Raw genomic sequence first — 22,869 nt, 5'->3', positions numbered from 1 at the left:
ATGTTCATGTATGTTTATATATATACATATACCGAACATCAGTGTGGACTTCATGATATAGTCAGATATGACAGTGTATCTGTAAAATACGGAGATATAGACAGATAAATCAGCTTTTTCAAAAATATACAGTGATGCATAAAGAATTTAGAAGATGTCCGTAAATCAAGAGACCGTATTCACTGAGACGTTCTCATGCTCAAACCCAGATTATTATCTTGTTCCAGTGATAAATGTCAAATAAACATTTTGTCAATGATTTGGAAGAGTTATGTAGTCTTAAAGCCGAAGTATAACTTCAATGTTAATATTTGACTTTTTGATCGTGCCACATTATTTAAGCGAGTAACAGAGTTGGTTTGAGCACAGAATCCATACTTGAGCATGAGAACGGTTTCATTAATACGGGCCGAGGTATCGGTAATACAAGCACAGTCTCACTTCAATGCATGATATTTAAAACGATGGTTACAAAAATGTATGATTGACACGAAAATCAATTTGAAGATTTTTATTGACCAAATGATTGTTACTACACACATTCGCAAAAGCAAAACTGACCAGTACAAAATGAACAGAATTATGCATGTTGGTAACTTTACAGAACCTGTTGGTCAGTTTGACTGTGTGTATAACTGACCACGACAACACCATCGGACCATGCCATTGGCGGTCATTGCAGAATAAATCCATTTTGATACGCAAAAAAATACTAAGCCTAGCATAAATGTACGAGGGACCGATAGCTTTCAAGATGTGACAGAGTTAAAAACTTTCGAAATGATAGCCGTAATCAGCGTGGAACCACTGGTGGTTTGAGCTGACCTATACGTTGAGTAATTGACAATTTTTTCTCAAAACACTAATAAACAATTAAGATCGACATCGTTCTAACTTACTAATGTAATAAATACCGGGAACATTTATATAAGGCGAACCGACTTCGAACCGACCAATGCTACTTAGTCAACGTTCCCGCTCCACAATAACTCAAATCACCTAATGGCCATGTTAGCAACTGACCAATCACACAAACACAATCGAAATTTATATATTGGACCACTGCTGGACAATACTAGCTAAGTTATAAATGGCCAATTCATCAGGTATCGGTTCAGTCTTTCACGAAACCACTAGTGGTCAAGATCCAGAGTTACAATTCAATATAACAAATATAAGGTTCACTATAACATTGGCCAAACACCGTTTCAATCGGATCGGATCGTGACCCAAATCAACTTAGACAATAAAATCTGATGTCAATCTCAAACTTCTATTCCATCACTGACTGCAATCCACATTCTTCTCTTTGAACGCCGTAACGAAACTGCAACGAAATAAAGAAATAACAAAATCGTATGCAAGCGTTATGCACAACCTGTCCGTTTTCCACTGCAGATTATGTTGTCATTCATCGTAGTTTTGGCATTAAGGAAAATTAATTAAAAATATATCTATGAAATTGATTATTCAAAATCAAAACAATCTATCCCAATTTTTTTTTAATTTTGCGGAGGAACCTACCTATCGAGGTCAAGGTAAACCCACCTAGTCAGGGAGGAGTAGCTAGTTAGGGGTATATAGTACCAACGTAGCGAGGGACATGGTACCTAGAGAGGGATATAGTACCAACTTAGGGAGGGACATGGTTCCTAGAATGGGATAAAGTACCAACTTAGGGAGGGACATGGTACCTAGGGAGGGATATAGGACCAACTTAGGGAGGGACATGGTACCTAGAGAGGGATATAGCACCAACCTAGGGAGGGACATGGTACCTAGAGAGGGATATAATACCAACTTAGGGAGGGACATGGTACCTAGAGAAGGTAAACCCACCTAGTCAGGGAGGAGTAGCTAGTTAGGGGTATATAGTACCACCTAAGCAAGGGACATGGTACCTAGAGAGGGATGTAGCACCAACTTAGCGAGGGACATGGTACCTAGAGAGGGATATAGTACCTCCTAAGCAAGGGACATGGTACCTAGAGAGGGATGTAGCACCAACTTAGCGAGGGACATGGTACCTAGAGAGGGATATAGTACCAACTAAGGGAGGGACATGGTACCTAGAGAAGGATATAGTACTAACTTAGGGAAGGACATGATATCTAGAGAGGGATATAGTACCAACTTAGGGAGGGACATGGTACCTAGAGAGGGATATAGTACCAATGTAGGGAGGGACATGGTGCCTAGAGAGGGATATAGTACCAACTTAGGGAGGGACACGGTACCTAGAGAGGGATATAGTACCAACTTAGGGAGGGACATAGTATCTAGAGAGGGATATAGCACCAACTTAGGGAGGGATATGGTATCTAGAGAGGGATATAGTACCAACTGAGGGAGGGACATGGTACCTAGATAGGGATATAGTACCAACTTAGCTAGGTACATGGTACGTAGAGAGGGATATAGTACCAATGTAGGGAGGGACATGGTCCCTAGAGAGGGACATAGCTCCAGTTTAGGGAGAGACATGGTACCTAGAGAGGGATGTAGTACCAACTTAGGGAGGGACAAGGTACCTAGAGAGGGATATAGTTCCAACTTAGGGAGGGACATGGCACCTAGAGGGGGATATAGCACCAACTTAGCCAGGGACATGGTACCTAGAGAGAGATATAGTACCAACTTAGGGAAGGACATGGTACCTAGAGAGGGGTAAAGCGCCAGTTTAGGGAGGGACATGGTATGTATGTAGGGATATAGTACCTACGTAGGGAGGGACACGTAGTACCTACTTATCAAGGGACATGGTATCTAGAGAGTATAGTACCAACTTAGGGAGGGACGTGGTACCTAGAGAGGGATATATTACCCACGTAGGGAGGGACATCGTACCTAGAGAGGGATATAGTTCCAACTTAGGGAGGGACATGGCACCTAGAGAGGGATATAGTACATACGTAGGGAGGGACATCGTACCTAGAGAGGGATATAGTTCCAACTTAGGGAGGGACATGGTATGTATGTAGGGATATAGTACCTACGTAGGGAGGGACACGTAGTACCTACTTATCAAGGGACATGGTATCTAGAGAGTATAGTACCAACTTAGGGAGGGATATGGTACCTAGAGAGGAATATAGTACCAACTTAGGGAGCGACATGGTATCTAGAGAGGGATCTACCGCCAGTTTAGGGAGGGACATGGTACCTATAGAAGGATATAGTACCAACTTAAGGAGGGACAAGGTATCTAGAGAGTATCGTACCAACTTAGGGAGGGACAGGGTATCTAGAGAGGGATATAGCGCAAGTTTAGGGAGGGACATGGTACATACAGAGGGATATAGTACCAACTTAAGGAGGGACATGGTATCTAGAGAGGGATATAATAGTACCAACTAAGGGAGGGATATGGTATCTAGAGAGGGATATAATAGTACCAACTAAGGGAGGGATATGGTATCTAGGGAGGGATATAGTACCAACTGAGGGAGGGACATGGTACCTAGATAGGGATATAGTACCAACTTAGCGAGGGACATGGTACGTAGAGAGGGATATAGTTCCAACTTAGGGAGGGACATGGGATCTAGGGAGGGATATAGCGCCAGTTTAGGGAGGGACATGGGACATAGAGAGGGATATAGTACCAATGTAGGGAGGGACATGGTCCCTAGAGAGGGACATAGCTCCAGTTTAGGGAGAGACATGGTACCTAGAGAGGGATGTAGTACCAACTTAGGGAGGGAAATGGTACCTAGAGAGGGATACAGTACCCACTTAGGGAGGGACATGGTATGACATGGTACCTAGAGAGGGATGTAGTACCAACTTAGGGAGGGATATGGTATCTAGAGAGGGATATAATAGTACCAACTAAGGGAGGGACATGGATATAGTACCAACTTAGGGAGAGACATGATACCTAGAGAGGGATATAGTAGCAACTTAGGGAGGGACATAGTATCTAGAGAGGGATATAGCGCAAGTTTAGGGAGGGACATGGTACCTGGAGAGGGATATAGTACCAACTTTGGGAGGGACATGGTTCCTAGAATGGGATAAAGTACCAACTTAGGGAGGGACGTGGTACCTAGAGAAGGATATAGTACCAACTTAAGGAGGGACAAGGTATCTAGAGAGTATCGTACCAACTTAGGGAGGGACAAGGTACCTAGAGAGGGATATAGAACCAACTTAGGGAGGGACATGATATCTAGAGAGGGATATAATAGTACCAACTAAGGGAGGGATATGGTATCTAGAGAGGGATATAGCGCAAGTTTAGGGAGGGACATGGTATGTATGTAGGGATATAGTACCTACGTAGGGAGGGACACGTAGTACCAACTTAGCAAGGGACATGGTATCTAGAGAGTATAGTACCAACTTAGGGAGGGACGTGGTACCTAGAGAAGGATATAGTACTAACTTAGGGAAGGACATGATATCTAGAGAGGGATATAATAGTACCAACTAAGGGAGGGACACGGTATCTAGAGAGGGATATAGTACCCACTTAGGGAGGGACATGGTACCTGGAGAGGGATATAGTACCAACTAAGGGAGGGACATGGAACCTAGAGAGGGATATAGTACAAACTTAGGGAGGGACATGGTCCCTAGAGAGGGACATAGCTCCAGTTTAGGGAGAGACATGGTACCTAGAGAGGGATGTAGTACCAACTTAGGGAGGGAAATGGTACCTAGAGAGGGATATAGTAGCAACTTAGGGAGGGACATAGTACCTAGAGAGGGATATAGTAGCAACTTAGGGAGGGACATAGTACCTAGAGAGGGATATAGTACCAACTTAGCTAGGGACATGGTACGTAGAGAGGGATATAGTACCAACTTAGGGAGGGACATGGTATCTAGAGAGGGATATAGCGCCAGTTTAGGGAGGGACATGGTACATAGAGAGGGATATAGTACCAACTTAGAGAGGGACATGGTACCAAGAGAGGGATATAGTACCAACTTAGGGAGGGACATGGTATGTATGGAGGGATATAGTACCTACGTAGGGAGGGACATGGTGCCTAGAGAGGGATATAGTACCAACTTGGGGAGGGACATGGTATGTATGGAGGGATATAGTACCTACGTAGGGAGGGACCCAACTTAGGGAGGGACATGGTATGACATGGTACATAGAGAGGGACATAGTACCAACTTAGAGAGGGACATGGTACCAAGCGAGGGATATAGTACCAACTTAGAGAGGTACATGGTTCCAAGAGAGTGATATAGTACCAACTTAGGGAGGGACACGGTATCTAGAGAGGGATATAGTATCAACTTAGCGAGGGACATGGTACCTATAGAAGGATATAGCACCAACTTAGCGAGGGACATGGTACCTAGAGAAGGATATAGTACCAACGTAGCGAGGGACATGGTACCTAGAGAGTGACATAGCACCAACCAAGGGAGGGACATGGTACCTAGAGAGGGATATAGTACCAACGTAGCGAGGGACATGGTACCTAGAGAAGAGAAGGATATAGTACCAACTTAGCGAGGGACATGGTACCTAGAGAAGAGAAGGATATAGTACCAACTTAGGGAGGGACATGGAATCTAGAGAGGGATATAGTAACAACTTAGGGAGGGACATGGTACCTAGAGAGGGATATAGTACCTACCTAGCAAAGGACATAGAATTGTGAGTGACAGTGTTCCTAGCGAGGGACAGGGTACTTAGCAGGGACATAGTACCAGCCCATCAAGGAACATAGTACATAGGGAGGGACATAGTACCAATTTAGCAAGGGGTCTGGAGAGGGATATAACACCAATCAAGCGAGGGACATAGTACCAGTGTAGGGACAGAGTGCATACCTAGCGAGGGACAGGGTACCAGTAGTTGATATGACGCTGGATGCACAGTGGGAACAACACCATATGCTCCTCCTCAAAATGCTGAACGAACTTCCTCTTCCAGTACAGGTCATTCCATGGCAGCTCTTTGATCAGTACCACGGACAAATCTAGTCCATAGTAAAACAACATCATGGCGTTTGATCTTTTTGCGAAATTCGCCTTGTCTTTCTTACGAGTACCGGAGGGGTTCCACAAGGATCTCCTTTTAACCTGACAAGGGGCAGCACCGCAGTGACGACAGAGGGAAGGATCTGTACAAACAAATATTTAATATGTCGAGAAAAATGTTCGAAATCCAGGGTTTAAGTTTTTGATACACAAAACATTACTTTCTATGCTCCTACTATTTTATCAGAATGGAACCCGGGACTGACAGTTACCTATCTGACTGGTTCCAGACACACAAATCTGACAAATAACAAGGCTTATAGAAAGTGGTTCCCGTTCTTTCAATATGACATCTGCATAGGAAAGAAATCAAAAGAGCAAATTTCATCTTTCAATATTGGAGATCACCAAATTACATGTACAGATCGTGTGACTTTACTTGGGGTTGAAATTGACAGTGATCTAAAATTTGAAAATCATATAGCAAACTTATGTAGGAAGGCTTCCAAACAACTATGTATACTCAAGAGAATTGGAAATCACCTGACAAAAAAAGGCAAAGTCACCATTTTTAAATCTTTTGTTTTATCTAATTTTGATTTTTGTCCTCTTTCATGGCATTTTTGCAGTATTAGAAATACCAGAAAAATCGAAAAGATACAAGAAAGAGCTTTACGTTTTATTGATAATGATTATAGCTCCTCGATTAAAGATCTTTTAGCTAGAAATAAATTATAATTTTTACATATATGTAGGCTGAAGACCATGGCCAAGGAAGTAAACAATATTTTAAATAATATTGCTCCAGAATTCTTAGAGAGTCTTATCAACAAGAACCAAGTTTTATATAATTTCAGGAAAGTTGACACTGTGACTATACCAAGAGTAAATTCTACCACATATGGTAAGAAATCTGTTCGTTTCGAAGCCGCCCATGCAGGTGTGGAATAGCCTACCAAATGAGATTAGACAAGCAGAAAACTACAAGGTTTTCTGTAGGCTGTTGCACACCTGGGAAGGTGACCTCTGCCAGTGTTCTATATGTTCCTGACTTTCATCTTATTGATCCCCCATTTTTATTTGATTTTTTGCTTTTATTTTGCTTCTTACTTCACTTTAATTTTTCTGAGTATTTTATTCCATCATTTACCAATATAAAATATTGTATTAACCATCTGTGATATATATGAAATATGTGCTTGCTAAATGTTTTTATATGTTTTATGTTAATGATTTCTGCTTATGTTATTATAAGTACGTTATACTGTTCCTGCTTTTTAACATGCATGTTCTATCATCAAACTGTTTTCTGATTATTTTAGTAGTTCAATGTATGTAGTTTTGCTGCATAATCCTACCTTTTTTACTAGCATGCTTTTTACCTTGTTATTACTCTGTTTTTATACTTATTTTTGTCGTAAAAATAACTCCAAAGAGCTAATGTTTCAATGTTATGCCATGTAAGACACTAAATACAGCTTCTTGTATCTTGTATCTTGACCATAGAACTACTCTGAGATTAAAGTCTGTCAAGATTACAATTACACTGTACGTTACCAAACAATTCGCTTTAATTTTTAATCAACACATTGCTCTGAGAATACAGGTATGCAAGATTTTGTAATAGTTTCCAAGCTAGCAAACGTGTATAATCCGCAAGGTGGCGCGTTAAGGTAGTTTTGTACATTTATTTTTGAAAACGTCTTAATTACAAGGTAAACAGAACGCTGGAGGTGAAAGTGAGAAAACTGATACTTTCATTAGACTGCTGCTTTATTTAATATTTAACATTCGCTGGTTACTTACGAGTTATCCATTCTCGGAACATTGACACGGCGGCTGACCATTTCTCTTTGACGATTTCTCTGATCGACGACGCATAGCCCAACAGCAGGGTAAGAAGCACACACAGCAGATTATAGAATACCACATTTCCAATTCGCTTGAATAAATCAAATCAAAATTATTTGCAGGGAATCGTAATATAATACAAGCATTCAATGTTCAAAAACGCGCAAATTCCTAAGATACGGACAATGGAGAAGAAGGCCGTTTTTGTCACAACTGGACGCTAACTAAGCATAGCTAGTGGCTTACAATATTGCGAAATACACACAAGAAAAACATGCAAAACGGAATGCACACGCGTAAAATATACCAGGTATATAATAAATTGATGAGAAGTAGAATCAGTTAAACATCATCACAGGAATAAGCTTACTTAACTATTAGTAAAGTAAAAGCTGTTGTCGTTTTCATGACAGTCATTAACATTAAAAATATCCCTCCAAATGCAACCGGATGTGAAGTGGATAGTATTAAGAAGCACCTCAAGGAGCGAATTGACGCTTGCAACGGTTTCACCAGCAATGAACCAATGAACCAATATGTAATCCTTACCCATGTCAGATCGGTAACCGTTGGACAGACTTTCTCGATTTCACTTGCGGTGAAATAATAAAACAATCTTTTGGCATGTCCTGGCTCGGGCTCCACGCTGCAGAGTTAAAATTATAAAGTAAGGAGTAAATATTTCTAAACATTTAATGACAACACAATCGTAAACTTGAAAAGGTTATTGACGTTCATTTGAGATCCGCGAGATCTTTTCATAATGTCAAGTCAAAGAATAACATATAAGATTCTAGCTTACCATGTCTGATCCAAACTTACCACGTAAGGTCCCGATATACAGCAGGCCCTTGGTGCATGGCGCACATCATTACCACAAATATCAAGAATAAACTGATATTCATTGTGGTAATCGAAGATTTAAACAAAAGAAGTAAATATCAGGGGAGAGACTGGTCATCTCCGCCTTCGCCGATTGCTAAGCAGCTTAGCAACAAGTATTTGACGTCACAAGTGGGTATCTCTATTGTACCAATCATGACGTCATGCTATTGTCTTTGACCTAATAAGTGCAAGCGGTTACACGTTGGTGACAATGTTTATGGTACCAACATATGCTCTTTTATGAATCGAACCCTGGACAAGCGGCAGTGAGTGATTCTAATAGGAGTCGAATTCGGGACTAACAGCGACAGGATATGTTTACCTTAGAATTCCACTAAAATTCGAACACAGGACAAGTGACGCTTGGGCCCGTATTCATGAAATCGTTCTCATGCTCAAGCATAGACTATGTGCTCAAACCAGTTTTCCTGTAACTCACTTAAGTCATGTCAAACGATGAAAAAGTCAAATTAAACTTTGGAAACAGTATACGGCCTTCAATTTTTTTTCCAGCTCAATGACAAAATTAGATTTCTTGAGATAATCTATAGTTGAAACAAGAAATTAAGCTTGAGCACAAAATCCATGCTTGAGCATGAGAACGGTTTCATAAAAACGGACACACGGTATGTGTTTCCATCAGAGATTGAAGACACAACGAAAATAAAGTACATGTACTTCTGCGATGTAGCCGGGATCACATATGTGTTTCCTAAAATATTGTTGGACTAGGAGTTGAAATCTGGACAAGCGACACAGGTCTTGCGCAGTGTGTCGAACCATTGCGCAAATTGAAATAAAAGCAGCAGCACACTTGAGTTTCACATATATAACATATGCAGTTATCCACCTTAGAACTAGTCGCCGTTTACTAAATTACTCCGGCGATATCTTTTCGTACCCAACTGCATTGTACGTGCCAAATGGAACCATGATAAAAATGGGACCTAGGTGAATTTCCTTACGATGTCCCGTAAGGGTCGGGGTGTTCAAAAAGTAACCACCCATAAATTTAAATTTGACCCCTGTTGACGGCTAATTTCATTTCGCTTAGCACTAATTAAAAAAAAAAAATTGAACTAACATTCTAATATGGCGTCTTAAATTCCGTCCACTCTTTCGCCCGTCCTTTTTTTCGGCAGACCCGATAAAACGTTTCATGATTCCCACCATGTTTTGAATTCTCCAACCGTTACTTGACTCAATATAACGTATAGAGTAGACTTAATGCATATTTGTTTTGCAAATAGCCAACAGTTTTTAAGTCTACAGATTTTGAAGTTTTCTTGAAACACAAGCTAAAGCAATCGGGAACCGTCGGCACTTTACGTAAACGCCCATTTTCTCGTTTACGGAAAGTTCCGACGGTTCCCAATTGAAGCGGGAATTTAGCTATTTGAGCAGGAAGGCTAATATGAAAAACTTGGTAAGGGATCAACTGTATTTCGTCAGTGTTTGGTAACTCTGCACGTTAAGTATCTATAAATAATGAACCATTTCACTTTTCTTAGTCATTAAACTTCGACACATCTTCCTTAAATTATACGGGATAAAGTCGGAGATAAATGAACTCGAAAGAAACCATTAAATCGAAACGATAAGTTGACCTCTCTCTCTCTCTCTCTCTCTCTCTCTCTCTCTCTCTCTCTCTCTCTCTCTCTCTCTCTCTCTCTACATTATGGGCATTGTAGGTTTCAATTTATCAAAAAAGTCAACTCGTATGTTGACTTCACTAATTATGTTATATTGCATGTATAAACGATTACATCTGTGTTATCATCTGTAATATGTACAAGGAAGCTCCTTACGAAGCATTCTCCCAAATTTCGCATTCAGGTACCCCCGAATTCAGAAGTGCCTGTTCGAAATTGGGGATTTCTTGAATAATTAATTGGGCTAACAAAACTACGAATTTGCCTTAAAACATTGTTCATTCGATACTGTATTCTTATAAGTTTCAGTTTGCAGTCTACTGCAAAAACGCCATCAAAGGTCACGTAAAATCGAATTACAAACTCAATATAAAGTAACCTCCAGTCATCATTGCTCTCTTAAGCAAAGCACATCAAATGCTTTTTTATAAACCTACTCTGCGTCTGATCACACCGTACAGGGGAGGTAACTCCCATTCAAATAATACGGAGATACTCAACGTACGATTTCTCTTTGTCAACAGATAAAGCTACGCCTAGTGGTGGTACATGTCATGAATAATAATAATAATATTGATAATAATTCGAGGTTCTTATATACCGCTTTATCAAAACCTAGTTCGTAGGTTGTCTCAAAGCAGTTCACAAATTATCATGCGTGGTTATGGGGCCTTTGCAGCCAGCGATTATCTTCCTCAACCCCCCGGGAAGCATACAGCCGGAGCTGCCATTTCGGCGCTAGCAGCTAGCATTCAACAACTCTAGCGCTACCCAACCACGTACTCATTTACAGCTGAGTAGACTGGAACAAGCGGAGTATAGTATCTTGCTCACACAGTACCTTGCCGTGACTCGAAACCGCAACCCTTCGGTCACGAGCCCGGCGTCCTACCACTAGACTACCGTGTCTCCTAAATTAGTTCTTATAGGAACTCCAATGCTTCAATAACAAACCTGATTCTATTATCAGTAATTTAAGTTCAGCTATGTGTTTGATTTTTTAATGCATTTTCAAAACATAGTTTAACTGACATTTAATAGATACTTATATGATGGTATATATTATAATTGAGTTCAGTTAAATAAATACAACATATTTTGACGTAAATTTTGGTTCAGATAACGTTTTCAATGTCCATGACATTGAAACGGTCTTCATTTGTTTTATTGTTTTTTTATTGTTTTGTTGTTGTTGTATTTTTGTTTTTAATATCAAGTGGCTTATCCCGTCGACCTAGAGAAGCTCGGATTTGTTTAAAAGAGTTCATAAAAGAGTTCATATTTCAAATTGTTTTTTGATAGTGTTAATAGTGAGTCAACTGTTCGTAGTCACAATCTTATTCAAAGTCATTGGGAGATATTTATTTTTTAATCTGTTTTGAATTTTGCAGATAATTAACTTTAACATTAACACTTTTGAAACTGACATATGTAATGACGCATGCTTCTGCGTCTATGTTTGTCTTTCACCTGCGGAAACTGTGAAAATTAACGGGAATTCGATTCCCCTGCTATATTCGTATCAGTGACATATACGTGACCCACCATATGGATTCTCTGCAACAGGTGTCTGTGTAAGGGTCATATACACGGGGCCCTGTAAACAAACGTTGGTATCAGTGCTTTAAAAGAATTCTAACTGATGACTAAGTTTGCTTGTGTTGTGTAGTTAGTGGAACGTTAGTAGCATATTATATAGCTGAAGTGTAAGTAGTATGATAGTTGCGTCAATAGTACATGTATAATAGTACTAGTAGCGACGTTTAACTAGAAATAACGACACAGCTTCTGTCGAAATAACATAACTTAATAATCATATCGAGATAACGTAACTCGTAATAACGCGGTAACACATTGCTATAACAAGATGATTCAAACCCTAATAACGAAGTAGTTTAACTTGTAATATGAGGATACTTTTTATTTTTGTGTGTAGCACTATACGGCTTTTTAACAGTTTAGATAAATTCCTTAGGTCACCGTGTGATGAGTCTAAGATTAAGGTAACTGTGTCATCAATGACTATCTAGGTCACAACGTCATTGATTTAAAGAACAACGACGTTTTTATGTTAAGTGGTCACTCGTTAGATACAAACGTAGGAAGCATATTGGAGGTCATGTTCACAGTTTACAAAGGTAAACGTGAGGCAAAGACAGTATTCCATACGTCACACGTCATACGTATGTATCTCATAAAGCGTGAGTGTTTATGTTTTACAAATCATTAACGCCAAACTATAAAACAGATTCAAATATCTTCATCGTCACAGTTCAAAAATTAATTAAATCGAGTTCGAGAAACATGATAATCATCCATCACGGGTTAGGTGACCTTTTCCTCCCATACAATTCATATGGTTAATCTAGAAACCATATGTGACGTCATCATGTTTCCGATTGGGGAAACAACTGCCAATTGACTATGACGTCAAAATAGAATAATAATAATAATAATAATAATAGACATTCTGTATTGAAGATAGATACATGTTTAGCCATGGGCTTATCTTCCACATGATTCTCTTGTTAGTAAGACGCATGTGTTAACTATGAATTACATTATAAATTTATATATCTATAAGAAACACACAATAGTATAAAATAGTTAGTGTCATAACTTTCTAAGACACATTCACCTTAAAATTATTATCACAGCTTTCTTAAGTTAAGAATATCATAGAAGATGACTTCGTAAAGCATTATTAACAGATGAATTGAATCATTTGTAAAAGGATGAACCCCATCCATGGAGTGCTCCGATATGTTTAGGGATTTCAGTGCTTACCAGTCAAGACTTGCTCACTGTTTCTTCCACCATAAGTGACCTACGTATATCCTTGATCGGATAAAAGAATGATTATTATTTTAGATGTCATATTTCCTTTCGACTACTCTCCTGATCAGGCCCCAATTTTTGTATTCTTCTGATAAACCCCCGATTTTTTGCACTACTGATAATGCCCCTATTTTTACGCTCAAGGTCAGGCCCTGAATTCTCGACAAAAATCCAATGGTTTAAACTGTCCGAAAAATGAAGTTGATTTGATAAAAAGGTTTGTATTTGATAACAACACTGAATATTGATTTTGTAAAACCAATTCTTTTTTCTTTTATGTCATTTTACTATTTTAAATCTCGTGTAAAATATTTTCATTGACTTAGAACGCATAAACTACATAGCTTGGACATTTGTATCGACCTTTTTACTGATTTATCAAAACGAAAGGATAAGTAGAAGTGAAAAAGTAAACAATGATTGATATCTGTCAACAATGTCCAGTTACAACACTGCAGATACGGCAGCTAAAATACCGCCTACGAATGATTAGTTTTGGGCAAACATTTGTCCGTTGTTGAGCTTCCGTTGGACGAACTGGACAGATGAGTTAGAAGCACGTCAACAATACAAATACCCGTCGCCCAGCTCACGCAGACATTTCAGGAGGAGAGGAATAACGACCATATACAAGTTAATTGGTGTATGGTATAGAGGGTTTATAAACATCATATAGTTCTCTATGATTATACACCCAGCCTTTAGACAGCCTTGACATAGTTCATCTAGTAACAAATAACACAACCTAAGTCGTAATAATATGATAACTAATTCGTAATAACGAGATCGCTTAAGGTGGCTCCATACTTTCGCAATTAACCAGCAAAATTCGTTGAAACTTTCATATAATGGTTATGCAACTATGCAGAGTTGATTTTATGAAAATCTAAACATTCCGATATTTTGTGGACTTTTTTGGAAAAAATACCAAAAAATTGAATTTTCGTCAATTTTAATATTTTCCGTTTTTTGTGTGTGTGGCATTGTTCGGAACAATAACAACAATAAGAAAATGAAGAGAAGCATTTCTAATTAACCGTACAAATATTTTATTTATCGCAAAATATGTAACACATGTTACACAAAGTGCTTTTTATTGAATTTGTACGGATAAAAGTGATTATCTACAAGCTAAAAGCAAACAGGACACAAAGATCTATACATATAGAATGGGAAATTGAATAAAAAATACACGATGGCTTTATAATTAATTTATTTTACATTTTACAATCACTTTGATCCGGTAGAGAGTTATCTTCCTTGAAAAAAATCGGAACTTTTTGCAGAGGGATGACATTTACACAGTGACAGTTGTCTCTGTTTACATATAACAAAAATGATGGAAATAAATCAAAAATATGATATCAAAATTATCAATTTATTGTTCTTTAATGGAACCAAATTACCCTCAGTCATGTACACTTTGGACATCATTCCACAGTCCGCTAAATCACGGTATATTTATAATTACATAACAGGTACATATGTGACCAGAGGCTATCGAATGGTATGCCGTTCTCACGTGCACTCACACATGCATTTCATAGGTATCTTGATATTTTACAAAACATTATTTTCACAGAGTAAGTAGACTACATTTGTAAACACGATTTAATCGACAGAGCGAACTCCCTCAACAGCGAAACTCGTGTAAGCACGTGATATGTACATGTGAGGTCGGTATACGTCCGCATTCCATGTGTTTCCTACATTTTGTATATGACTTTCTTGAGGTCGTCTGGTCTCATGTCACCGTCTTCCCGTGAGTCTGTTTATGTCTATGAATTGGAAAGCTTTATTCCTGAAGTGCGTGTAATGATACATTTCCCGGTAAAATCTCGATATCGGGTGTTGACATATCATCGGCACGCACGTGTACTATTGTTTACCAGGGGCCTGTTCGTTTATGCGGAACAACCGGTTTGACCGTTTATAAATGTAACAATTTCGGGTATAAATCCTGGCGGACCCGCCAATGTGTATGCAGGCCTTGCAAGGCTTTCTCAAGGCTCGCCTGAAAGCAGCATCAGATCACTAGGTCCGACCTTATTTAATAAACGAACAACAGAGGTCCGATCGGTTTGACCGTTTAAACGAAAACGGCCCTGGTGTTATTATAATTTGCACTACGATATCGAATGCCCGATACGCAATACGGATATGACGACACGGTGTACATGCACATTTCGATTAAGATAATTGAGTCCGAGCTGTATTTTTTCCGGAAGTACGTCACGAAAATGGACGCTGATGACGATGTGTAGAGCCACCTTAATTCACAATATCGAGATAACGTAACTCGTAATAACGAGATCAGAACTCGAAATACCAAAATAATGATACTCGTGAAAAAAGACATGGAGTACCTCGCAAGAACAAAACAACTTAAATCGTAATAACGAGGTAAATTGTCTGGTTATAACGATATTTTGTTTTTGTATGTTACTACAACCGGCTGTCGTATATTTCATATTTCAAGGTCACCTNGTCGTATATTTCATATTTCATGGTCACCGTGTCATTATTTAAGATTGATGCAACTTTGTTTATGTCTAAGATTTCGTTTACTGTGTCATTATTTCTAGGATTTCGTTTATTGTGTCATCAGTCTAAGATTTAGGTCAATAGCACAATGATTTGTATGTTAATTGAACACTTTATATAGAAATACCTGAAGTGAACGACTGACAAAGGCATCATAATATAGGTCAGAGGATAAACACCTTTTACATAAAAGAAAAATAGGGGTTACTGTTTTACAGTACATTACCTTCAAACGGTAAAACGTGACCGTTCCCGACATGTTATGTATGGCATTACTCTTACTTTTGTTATATGTTTTTACGTCTTATTTACATAATATTAGTACATCACTCAGGGAGTCGTTCCGTAGCAGTTCATGTTACCACTTCGCATCCTTTTTAGCAGAATTACTTACTTTTATATCAATACATTATGCATTGATCAGCTGGTATTTTTCGGGTGACATTGAGTTAAATTCACAGCACTTTTCTACTTCTACCGTTCAATCAATTGCTTCTACTTCCTCTTCAAGTATCCAGTTCTGTAACGGTAGGTATTCTTTCGTCCATCTTAGCGTCAAAAGCTTCAAATACAACCCTGATATTCATTACATAAGTGCTAAATTCATCTCCTCTTCTATCATGTCCGCTACTGATAAATTATCTATATCTCTACGTCGTGCTTTGGACTATTGGCATTTGTTGTTATCTGGAGATATAGAACTCAATCCTGGTCCCATGTCTTCTAGCTCATCTTCCTCATCTATATTTTCGAATATTAATGTCCAGCTCGATGCGGTCAGTAATTTTTCATTTGTCCATCTTAATGTTCAAAGTCTCAAACAAAAACTTGATATTCTTTACACCGAGTTAAGTAATATAACAATTTTATCCTTTACTGAGACATGGTTAAATTTAAATGATATCTCATCTGACCTTACCCTGCCTGGATATTCTGACCCATTCTGCTACTGTAGACCTGATCGAATGGGCGGTGGTATATCGGTTTATGTAAAATATAATATTCCTGCAAAAAGAAGATCAGATATAGAGATAGCTACCATTGAATGTGTCTGGTTAGAAATTGTACTTGGTTCAGAGAAAATATTATATGGTATTTTTTATCGGCCTCCAAACTCTCCTGTCATCATATGGTCTCATATCTCGCATTCTATAGAAAAAGCGTAGAATACAGGCATCTCTCATATTGTGATAACCGGAGACTTCAATGCAAATGCCCTAGTAGACCACCATTCTTCCCACTTACGCGATATACTTGCTCCCTTTAATCTAACTCAGCTTGTTGAATCACCAACTTTTTATACAGAAGCCTCGGAGTCATTGTTAGATATAGTCTGTACTAGTAGTAATAACCTTATTAATAACTGTTATGTTGAATAAAGCTTCCTTGACCAACCGGTTAGATACCATTGTCCAATTTACTGGTCTTTTAATATTTCAAAGCCAGTGCAGCAGGTGTTTAAGCGAAACGTTTGACTTTTTGACCTAGGAAATTACGATTTATTTAGGGAAAAACTTAGCTCAGTTAACTGGAATTTATTGAGTGCTTTTGATGATATTAATGATGCTGTCAAAAATTTCTTAGATATTTTACTTACTATTGCTAAATCTTGTATTCCGAATAAAAAAATAACCATCAGATCTAATGGACCCCCTTGGCTATCAAACGAAATAAGGAGATTAATTCGTAAACGTAAGCGCGCTCATACAAAAGCCAAGCGTACCCTTACTGAAGCTCACTGGGCAAAGTTTCGTCGACTTCGTAACAAATGTGTTAACACAATCAAGCACGCCAAATTAACATATTTTTCTAATTTATGTAGCGAACTTCGCAAACCTTCCAACATTAGTGCTAAACAATGGTGGAAAACTGTAAAGCAACTATTACCTAACTCTGGTAAATTTTGTATACCACCATTGCTTCTTAACAATAGCACTGTCTCAGATGACTTTGAGAAAGCTTGCTTATTTAATGACTTCTTTTGTGCCCAGTCTACAGTTGATGATTCCAATGTAAATCTCCCTAACATTAACGACGAATGTAATAATTCCTTATCTGATATTAACATCACAGCTAATGATGTCAGAGATGCTATTCTTACCACTGACTGTTCTAAGGCCATTGGTCCTGACCTGGTAAATCCTCGTCTTCTTAAAGAATCAGTAAATATCATATGTGTCCCCTTAAGAAATCTCTTTAACAGGTCAATTAGATCTGGGTTATTCCCATCTGAATGGAAGTTTGCTAACGTCACCCCTTTGCATAAAAAAATAACAAGTCTATATTAACTAATTACAGACCTATATCACTGCTATCGATCGTTGGTAAATTAATGGAAAAATGTGTCTTCAAATATGTCTACAATTTCTTGCACACTCACTCCCTCCTATCCCCCCATCAATCTGGGTTTAGGCACGGTGACTCACCATCAAATCAACTTCTTGCGATCATTCATGATATATATTTAGCCTTAGACAATGGTAAGGAAATACGTATGGTCTTCTGTGATATTAGCAAAGCTTTCGATCGAGTTTGGCATAAAGGCCTTCTTTGTAAATTATCCAGCTATGGGATTCGAAATTCGCTATTAGTTTGGTTTGAAAATTATCTTTCCGATCGAAAGCAGAGAGTTGTCATCAATGGTAAAAATTCAAATTGGTTAAATGTTAAGGCTGGTGTTCCACAGGGCTCAATTCTTGGACCTCTTTTATTTTTGATATATATAAATGACATTGTTAAAGATATACAAGCTAAAATAAAGTTATTCGCTGATGACACCTCTCTTTACGTAACCGTTGATATTCCTAGAGTCAGCGCAGATATTCTTAATAGTGACCTTAATAAGTTTCATAACTGGTCGCAAAGATGGTTAGTAAATTTTAACCCATCCAAAACAGAAACCCTGCTCATTAGTAGAAAAACCATTAAACCGTTTCATCCTCCCTTAAATATGAACAATACTAACATCTCTGAAGTTGCTACACACAAGCATTTAGGTATTTTTCTCTCTGGAAATGGTCATTGGAATGAACACATCAGTTATTTGATATCTAAGATTTCACCTAAAATAAATATCTTACGTAAATTTAAATTCTCTTTGGACAGGTATAGTCTCCAAACTATGTACTACACTCTTATTCGACCTATATTAGACTATGGCGATATCTTATGGGACTGCCTTACTAAAGCTCAATCTGAATTATTAGAAAATCTTCAATTAGAAGCAGCACGCATAGTCACTGGCGGCACTAGACTCACAAGTAGAATTAAACTGTATACTGAAACAGGTTGGCTTCCCCTTGAGGAAAGACGTAAACAGCACAAGCTTATTCTTTTCCACAAAATGGTTCATGGTCTGGCTCCTCAATATCTTCTCGATATTCTACCTCAGCGTAACCGTAATTACCACAACCATGATACTCGCACGGGAAATAATTTTCGTCCACTAGTTAGTCATACGAGTCTCTATAATAAATCCTTTTTGCCATCTGCCATCAGTATCTGGAACTCCTTGCCTGACTATGTCAAGAACGACCCTTCAATCTATAAACTTAAAACCTATCTACGCAAGCCCTCTAACAAAATTAAAAATTTCTACTTTAATGGTACCAGACTTGGGCAGATACATCATGCTAGATTAAGAATGGAGTGTAGTTCCCTTAAGTTTTATCTATACCAGAGAAATCTAATTGATAGTCCTCTGTGTTCTTGCATGCAAGCAAATGAAACCAATGAACATTATCTATTACATTGTTGTCTTTTTTCTCAACTACGGTTGCATACATTTAACGAAATCAATCATCCACTCTCAACTGATTTACTTTTGTTCGGGAATAATGAGCTTACAGATGACGAAAATGCCTTAAATTTTTCATCTGTACAAAACGTCATCATCCATTCTGAAAGATTTGACTAAGTTCTATTCATTATACAACGATCCTTTGTTTCACATCACCTATTTCTTCTCCTTCTATTCTTTTTGGCACGGGCATCTATACCCCCACCCCCCCCTCCCCCTGTACCCCTTTTCTTTTACTCTCATTTCAAATATCCCTTGAACTATGTTTAAAAGTTAGCTACTGTTTTAAGTGTTTATATTGCTTTCCATAGAATTCAGTAACTATGCCATCATGCCTTAAATTAATGAGATAAATTCTCGGAAAACGGATTTATATAAGTTATTTCAACTTGTTTCCGGATCCCATTCCTCTGTACTTTGTATGTTATGTGATGTAATGCAACTTAATTTGGAATGAAATAAAGTTTATATTAAATAGGATTATTTTCAAATCAGTCGATACCACACTAAAAACAAGAACAAGTCTTATCAAATAGACTTTTCCTATTTCGTATGCAACTCTGTTTGAATTTTTGAGGATAAATAACTGCTATATAATATAATACTATTTTTACAAAATGTATTCATTTGTAAAATTATGTTCACCGTCAATCGAATGCTTCGAAATGTTTAGAGATATTAGTATTAACCATTTAAGTTTTGCTTTCTGTAGCTTTCACCATTGGTGAACTAAAGATAGTTATGGCTAATCGAAATCCCGCAAAAACTCATAACAAAAACTCTAAGTAACGTATTTCAACAGTATGTAAATGTAAAACCGTGCGTAGAGTGATTTATATTTATAGATAAACATTGTTATAAATTGGCTTTGCATGCATTAAACGTGTGATATAGTAAGTACCATCGATTATGTTTATAGCATGTCAAGTTTATTTATGGCAACATTCGTGTAATACCAAGTGACACTTTATATATAGTTCATGTTCATTTATGTTTTGTGTGTATTGTTTCTACTATATGACAAGTCAAAACGAATCTCACTTTACCTCTATTACAGCGAATGACTAGAGCACGATTATATTAGTATCGTGAGTAACTATCGTGAATGGTATTGATGTTTCATCGTATAAGGCGTACTAGGATGTTTTCATTTCCAAGTGTATAGAATACCGAGTAATTCTTGCCGAAGTATTATGCACTCCAATTAATGCTGATTTAGTTAATTCGTCTTTTTAATTCTGTTTAATCAATTTAATATTATTGCGAAAGACTTGTGTCATATGCAACGATAAACTTCGTTCATGATAGGTATTTAACATATTTGATAAGACATTTTATGTCGATACAAGCAATCATAAAACTTGTAGTGATGCAAAACTTTGATAGAATTGTTTCCTTATGCAAATGTAGAAAGGTGTCAGAGATGTCCCTATCAACGCATACATTGTCGTCATAATGCATATACATATTAATTTAATTCCAGTTTAATCACATCAAGTAATTAGCTTACCAGGCACTAAAATAGATTGATGCATGCATGTGTAAAGAGGAAGAGCGGGTCAGTAGCTATATGTGATGTTTTTGATGTGAGGAAGTGACATGACTTGGATTTGACCTAAATTCATATGTTTGGTGTTGTCGATAAAGCAGAAGATGCCTACTCTTCCAGAACACATGGACTTATTCTCATTGTACTTTTCCGTGAAAATCATTCCTTTGTTCATATTTTGCCATAGTTTATCGATTTTGAGCTAGGATTATGGTTTTGTTGACACTCCGGTATTCTTTTGTTGTTTTCTTGCCTGCGTATCCTGATCTATATATAGATAAGGGGGATAGGGGGAGTGTAATAAAGAAATACTATCCTATGACAGATATTAAATTTGATATACCTTTGTCGTTAGCAAAATAAGCACGTTCAGCTATGTCACGTTATCAGAGTTGACCAATCGATATAAACAATTGAGTAAAGGGAAGTTCAGGTATAGTATTGAGTGTGAGTTATTGATGAGCTGGAGAGCTACCGGGTATGAGACCCCAAACGTAGTTTCGCACTGGGAGCTAGATAGTAGATACACTAAACTCAGGTCTTCACAGGGATATTACGGTATTTATAAAAAAAAAAAGCAGCGACACTAATTTACACAATGCAAAACATTATTCAAGATTGAAGTACTCCCATTTGCTCATCAAACGAAGGTTCGCGTATTTCTGTTGTAGACCTGATGGAAATGATTAAAATGTCTACTTGGGCATCTGAATTTGGAGTGTTCTTTGTCGATATTCTTGTTTAGTCAAGTTATAAAATATATATAAAGTTTCATCCTCATGACGTGTTTAAATATGGAATTTCGTTATATTTTTACGCAGTTCTAATGATGAGAAACACGACTACATTCGTATTGGTGTAAGTATTTCTTTGGGATGTATCACTGCATCAGTATGTTTTATACATTTTATTGAGTCAAATGAGGATTGACTAGGGTAGAAATACTGAGGTTCTCCCACAATATTTGCCTCCAAGAACATCCGGCGCCATATAAACAGAAAGGTATTTTCCCTGTAACAACAGTGAAGGTTTAAATACAAGAAGAGAGCAGTGATGATGAACATAAACAAAGAGGGTATGTATCGGTTAAAAAAAAGACATCTTACTTTAACTAGGCAAAAGGAAAAGAAACATTGATTTTTTTGTTCGTTTGCAAATAATACGTTTATAAATTTATACTCAATAGAGGTTGTTTTAATAAGTGAGCGAATTTAGATGACTTTATATGATAAAATAATGATGTCCCTCACCACCACCGAATTCAGTATATGTCCCTGTTATTGTGTTTTTTTGTAACTCTAAAACGATCATATTTAAATGAAAGGTTTTTAGTATATGAAGCATTACCATCGCCATCACCGAACACAGTATGTGTCACTGTTTTGACATGTTTTGTAACTCTAAAGCGATTATATTATATAATCAATTGAAAGCGCCTGAATTACAGAGAACGCTAAACTGACGTTGTATATTACGATTATAATACATAATGTATGTTATATGATATTCTTACACATATCCAGGCTCAAATCAACATAAATGAAGCTGGATTAAATTGATATGACGCGTCTACGTATTGAGTGCAAACATATACCTGGATAAACGTTGATTTAACATACATTACCTGTATTTTTCTTATCAAACTGTATCGATATGTGAACACATTTGTTTGCCGCTACGCGGAAAGCCTAGCCACACTGAAACTAAATAGCTAGTTTCTGATTGGCTGTCTGTGGTCCAGAAATAGACAAGGTATATAAAATGCGATAATCTCATTCCTCACTTTCATTTTAATACAACAC

General features: G+C 37.7%; 1 protein-coding gene across 1 annotated transcript; it reads right to left on the bottom strand.

Annotated features, from left to right (window-relative positions):
- Positions 1–60: 60 nt before the first annotated feature.
- LOC110449981 lies at positions 61–8,790 on the bottom strand. The gene is made up of 5 exons (XM_021497174.1): positions 8,623–8,790; positions 8,350–8,446; positions 7,756–7,891; positions 5,800–6,092; positions 61–1,327 (listed from the first exon to the last, which is right to left on the bottom strand). The coding sequence occupies exons 1-4, from the start codon at positions 8,703–8,705 to the stop codon at positions 5,800–5,802; spliced, it is 609 nt and encodes a 202-aa protein (XP_021352849.1). The 5' UTR covers positions 8,706–8,790; the 3' UTR covers positions 61–1,327.
- Between the last annotated feature and the right edge of the window lie 14,079 nt (positions 8,791–22,869).

The sequence above is a fragment of the Mizuhopecten yessoensis genome, unplaced genomic scaffold, assembly GCF_002113885.1.
Source record: "Mizuhopecten yessoensis strain PY_sf001 unplaced genomic scaffold, ASM211388v2 scaffold4849, whole genome shotgun sequence".
NCBI lineage: Eukaryota > Metazoa > Mollusca > Bivalvia > Pectinida > Pectinidae > Mizuhopecten > Mizuhopecten yessoensis.
This window is presented reverse-complemented; position numbering and strand designations above follow the sequence as displayed.

What these genes read in the sequence shown, in the direction of transcription:
- LOC110449981 (XM_021497174.1), bottom strand. Translation starts at nt 8,705, where the DNA reads ATGAATATCAGTTTATTCTTGATATTTGTGGTAATGATGTGCGCCATG. An exon ending in CGGTTACCGATCTGACATGG is followed by an intron (nt 7,892 to 8,349) that starts GTAAGGATTACA and finishes GATTTATTCAAG; the next exon opens with CGAATTGGAAATGTGGTATT. An exon ending in GTTCCGAGAATGGATAACTC is followed by an intron (nt 6,093 to 7,755) that starts GTAAGTAACCAG and finishes TTGTTTGTACAG; the next exon opens with ATCCTTCCCTCTGTCGTCAC.